This window comes from Vanessa cardui, chromosome 4, assembly GCF_905220365.1.
Source record: "Vanessa cardui chromosome 4, ilVanCard2.1, whole genome shotgun sequence".
Taxonomy (NCBI): domain Eukaryota; kingdom Metazoa; phylum Arthropoda; class Insecta; order Lepidoptera; family Nymphalidae; genus Vanessa; species Vanessa cardui.
In genome coordinates this window covers 4,643,994-4,649,993 of record NC_061126.1, presented here as the reverse complement: position 1 = coordinate 4,649,993, position 6,000 = coordinate 4,643,994, and the positions used below count along the sequence as shown (strand labels likewise).

Sequence of the window (6,000 nt, the reverse complement as noted above, 5' to 3'; positions counted from 1 at the left end):
TTACAGAGCATTAATCTGGAATATTGAAATCAACCTAACGATTGCCAATATATTTCTATTCCAAATACAAGAGTAATAAAGACAAATAAACAACTTAAATATAGAATTGACGCATTATCATTGCTCAAGATTCCTTGAGTATTAATCTAAAAATTGGAACTTTAAAAATAAGAATAGTAATTTATATTTGACTAGTAATCGACCGCGGCTTCGCTCGCCTTATAGAGTGTTGGTTGTTATGTGTCAGACAAAAAAGGAGCCTTTCTTAGGGTTCAAGTTTGTTTCAAAAAAAATCAAAATCAAAATAAACTTTATTCAAGCAGGCTTTTACAAGCTCTTTTGAATCGTCATTTTACAATTAAGTGAAGCTACCACCGGTTCGGAAAGTAGATTCTACCGAAAAGAACCGGCAAGAAACTCAATAGTTACTCTTTTTCGAAATTTAAAAATACAAAGTCAAGTTAGTTAAATACAATTATTTAAATTAATAACTGCTTGGAAGTCAACAGGTATTAACTCCACGCTTATTTATCATCTATAAAATCTTGTATCGAATAATATGCCTTTTTACCTATGTATTTTTTATAAACGATTACGAAACGGCAAAGTTAAAAAGTATGTTTTAAAGAAAAATTTCATCACATTCGGTTCAGTAGCTCTTTCACGAAAGAGTGATACAGACAGAAAGAGGTTTTTTCTCAATTATAATATTAAATATAGATATTTTTCTATTTTTAATTACTTTTTGTCCTATTGTCATGGTGGTTATTTTGTCATGGTGGCCTATGTTCTATACCTCGCAATACATAACTGTATATTTAAAAAAAAATGTAAATTAATATTTGAAATTTTTATTTGCGTTATTTTATTTACACTATATTTCTTTTTCGTTAAGGTAATAATAAATAATACAATAAATATAATGAGGGCTGACATATAATTTCAAGACAACTCTTTTATAGTAATTTCCTTATAAACGTTGAGGTTTGGTAAGAAGTGAGTAAGATGATGACAAGGGATCGGACCAAAGACTACAACATCGCTAAATCCCAACACTTTTGAGGCTTTTCAAAATAAACACGTATACATAAACATAGCTATTCGTAACACAGAAACGTAAAAGAAAAATACTAAGCAAAAGCTGGCTTAAAATTCGAGGTCTTATCTGAGACAACCTTGGCTCGCTTTAAGGAATTATACCAGATGCATAACAACGAATGTTAGGTTTTTTTTTGTAATTAAATGGATACTTATTCATTATAAATAAATAGCAGTATAGATTATCCAGTGATTTACATTGGAATTTAAATCGATTATTTTTGGTTATTTGGTGTTTGTAATATTTAATTATACCTTCGACTGAAAAGGAAAACTTCGTGAAGAAACTTGCATGACATGGATGAAAATCTGACAAATCTATTACTAATGTGAATTGAAATTAGCTGCTAACGTTCTTTGTAATGACAAGGTTGCCTTATCCAATAAGTTGGACATTTTTATTTTATTTATAAACTTTATAAGCGAATAAAAATAGCGGCAAAAAAATAAGATACGATGATATCAAAGTATAGTAAAACGTAAGTGAGTTCATGCGGCCGTATTTACATTTACCTTAACAAGATTGTTCAGAAACTCCTCGAAGTTTGCCGACACTAAGTGGTTCGGTAAATATTATTTTTATCAGGTTTCGTATTGTCGGTGACGCGGGATACAGGTTTGACCTTGAATACGAAAATACGAAACATAATCGTAAGCATAACCCTGAGAATTTTCTTGACAGCAGTGCAGCCATTACTGGTGATGTGTGTCTTTGTATGTGTTTTAATGGTAACAGCTTTAGCGTTATATAATAAAAATATAGGTATATGACGGTATACCTACATATATACCTACTTGATAGATATGATAGGGCGAACGTAAAAAATGGTTTTTTGGCCAAATTTAATGGCACTGACAAATTTTATAATTAATAAAAATCAAAATTTTATAGAGACATTATTTTAATTTATTTAATGGATTAATAAATACGGCTAAAACATAATTATACATTTCCATAAAACGCTGGAACAGTTTCAATCTTCATAAAAAATAGATATTCAAGCTATTGTTAAAAGTTTTACGATAAAAGTTCGTTAAAACGATTCCTAAAGTCAACGTATTACTAGTATTTATATGACGCTGCCTCATGAAAGACTTTTCCATTTTCAGTCAGTACGCGACCGCGGTGGTGAGGCCACGTCCCGTCGCTCCAAACTCGCAAATAATTACGATAAAAAAAAACTAGTAACAATACTATGCAATGTGATTCAGATATTTTTGCAGCTTCATCATTGAATCAAAGGTAATTTCCAAACTTTATATTTCGTTCAATAAATTCGAAATGTTTATTTGATGATATTAAAATTCGAAGCTCGTATATGATTAAAAAAATATATTTGAATGATGGAAGGTGTTCTCATTTCAAAATATTATAATACATTAGATATTGTCGATTTATATTTTATTTCCGATGCATTTTAAATATTTGTGGAATGGAAGTTAAACTAATTTCAATTCGTTTTTAATTTATTTATTTATTGTGATTTACCAGAACAATTAAAAAATAACGTATAATTATGTAGTTTTTTATACATTTTAAAATAATTAACAATTTAAAAATTAAACTTATTTATTAAGTATAGATATATTTTTACAGTCATAATACAATCCTTTAAGATATATTTATATTTTAATAAACGTGTTTTTATGAAAACCTAAAAACTTACGAACCTCTGTTTCATTGCAATAGTGTGACTGTTTTGTGGCTGAATTAAGATGAATGAGTTCTGTATTATATATTATTAGTTGCTAGATTATTTTTGACTTTTATTATCTCTCAGAGTAAAGGTCAAATGTTTGTATTACTGTGTAATTAATGAACATAGATTAATTATGTAATTACACCTAATGTCTCATATTTTATTTATTTATCTATATTGGTATAAAAGAAAAATAAATAGTAATAAGATAAATAAAAAATATATAGTATGTTCAATAACATGTAATAACATTCATTATAAAGAGCTGCACAGGATGAAAACTTTTAAAAATATTTACATATAAACCACAAATAGATTAAAGTCGATTAATAAAACAAAACTAAGGTGACGAATATTGTAAAGCTTAAAATTACTGGCACGTTCTTCAAAGCATAAAAGAAAAGCCTTGAAAAAAAATATAATGAAGTAGTTTATTATCTGTTAATTATTAAATGTTAATTTATAGCTAAGAAAACACAAAGAATTTGTTGAATGGGAACACTCAATCGAGAGTTTTGTCACGACTGCCTCTTGAACACTGCCTAATTGGCACACATTGGTAACTATACATGATGAATACAAATCCTATTTTATATGTTTTAATAAAAGGGTAGCTATCATTATTTTTTTTATCACCAAATATTAATATATTGTGGTATTCCGATAAAGGGTAAGCGAGTATTATTTATTACACGAAGGACATTGCGTCTCAGAATGTTTGGATAACGTATATTAATGATGTAGGGGTATAATATTTATTAATGTATGTTTACATGGCTTACCATTAAAAAAATGAGAGTAATATGCAACAATTATTGGGATAAGGTGGATGCACACATTGCAGGCTTTCATACGACGTAATTTTCCTTTGCATATTTTTCTGTGCTACGGAAGAATATGAAAGCTAGAAAATTTTGGACTTATGTATAAACAACGTGTTCTAACCTAACCATTTTTATATTTTTTTATTTATTAAAAATTAAAAAATCTAAAAATGAGAGCTCCATAAAATACATTAATGTCAAATCTTTTCGACAGATGAAAGCGTGGTCAGCCCACGAGCAAGATACGACGCTGTCTTGCTGCAGAACTTTGCACGTCAAACACGCAGCGTACGCGAGTGCCCTGTACACATTAGTAAGTTTACCATTTTAAGTTAAGTTCAAGACAAATCTTTTTAGTGTTTACCAAGCTATTAAGCAGATGATAAGTTGAAAACCATATATTAATATGATTATAATAATAATTATTTTATCAATTCTTTTTTTTAAATGATAACATTACTTTCAACTTATATTTGACATAAAATCTGTTACAGTGGCTTATTTATTACTTTGTTTAAGATTTGCTAAACGCCAACATTTATGTAATATAACGAATCATTATTTTAGAAATCGCACGCAGATAAATCAGCTCCGCGGCGATTGCTCTTGCTTGTTACATAAATGCCCTTATTATCGAATATAATCCTAATATTACTGAAATAAATTAGCTTTCTGTTGGTGTATCGGATCATTTGTCTAAGACCTTATCGATTACAAAAAACTTATCTTTACTCTTTATACTATCCTTTAGGAACCGAACGTATTCGTTGGATATAACAACACGTGTCAATTCCTAATCTTGAACTATGTAAAGAAAAACATGTGTCTTGCTCTTAATCACAAAAACAAATCTATTGAGATAAAAACTAATCTATCTCTTTGCCCAATATGATCCAGATCCGATCAGCTGTGCTGGCGTAATTGAGTAACAAAGCCAGATTTTATGAGATTTGCGAAAATTACTAAAACTTTGAAACAATTATTAACTAACAACTGTGGTTGAAAAAGAAAACAACAGGAAAAAACCGATTGCACTTTTCTTCGCCTAATATATTAAGGAAACAGAGTAAAAAATATATTAAGCCAGTTCATATTTTCCTGTGCACTGTGCATAAAACAAAATGGATGACTTCTTGGTAGGAGGCTATAAAATCCGTCCTGATAGGTACGACCCACTCTTAAGTCACTTTACCAAACAGCAATAGTTTACATTATTGTATTCCGGTTTGAAGACTATGTTAGCTGGCTAGTGACATTTCACTTCAGGCCCAAGGGCATAAATTTATATCCGAGATTAGATGCGCATTGGTTATGGGCGGTCGTGAACACTTATCATCAGGTGGTTCATTTTCCCGTTCCGTATAAACTAGGTTAGCCAAAATCATTATCGATAACAACAAAAGTAAAGGCCCAAGGACTACATTAATAATTTCACAATAAAGATTCTCAATTTAAATAAAATACATTTATTTGCCTTTGAAATTGCTTTGTGCCAATTGATAGGTCGAGGACCTTTGGAAATCAAAAACCACGTTTTAGAAATATGAATTCTCTTTATTTGGGCCACTTCCTTTTGATCATCTTTCTATAAACGAATCTAAGCTCTAATAAATTTTTATAAATAAAAAAAAACCGCCTTCAAAAATGAACTAAAAAGAAAAAAATAATCAGTTACATCCATATCCAATTTACGATTTTTTAATCACCTCTCAAAGTCGTTGCCAAAATTGCTAATATAGGTACGTAATACATAATACATACATACAAACCTAAATCTATTTATTGCATAGATGACACCATTAGACAAACCTTACTATCGATACAAATTAAATGATTTCAATATAGGAATTTATTTACTTTGTTGGCACCGACTTCAAAAGGTGATTAAAAAATCGTAAATTGGATATGGATGTAACTGATTATTTTTTTCTTTTTAGTTCATTTTTGAAGGCGGTTTTTTTTTATTTATAAAAATTTATTTACTGCTTTTCAGTGTTGTTCTGTTATTTATAATTAAAATTGGTAGTGTTTGTCATTCACTTTATTATACTCAGTACATTTCGGCTTTCGACTCTAAACATAACTCAACGCCGTTTCAATACGATGTGGACTGCAACTCAAATTAAGCGTTACCTAAGTTACAATAGCCTAATGTTAACTGCTCATCGCCAATTAGACAATACCATTTTTCCCGATGCAATACCGTTAATCATTGAGGAGTTCTCCTGGTAGTCCACCATCAGCTAGACTTCATCATAGGTATGTTTACTAACATCAATTGCTTGACGACTATCTTAAAGAAATAGAACTAAACCCAAAATAGTTACTTACTAATAGGTTCTGATTACCAGTTGTGGTCTTCATCATCAGTTCTTCAT

General features: G+C 29.6%; 1 protein-coding gene across 1 annotated transcript in view; it reads left to right on the top strand.

Annotated features, from left to right (window-relative positions):
• Window positions 1–2,208: 2,208 nt before the first annotated feature.
• LOC124544472 overlaps window positions 2,209–6,000 on the top strand; it is a 66,070-nt gene continuing 62,278 nt past the window's right edge. Inside the window, exons 1-2 of the mRNA XM_047123043.1 lie at window positions 2,209–2,341; window positions 3,837–3,935. Coding sequence (XP_046978999.1) covers window positions 3,837–3,935 — 99 coding nt within the window. The 5' untranslated portion in view covers window positions 2,209–2,341. The remainder of the gene's footprint in view (window positions 2,342–3,836; window positions 3,936–6,000) is intronic.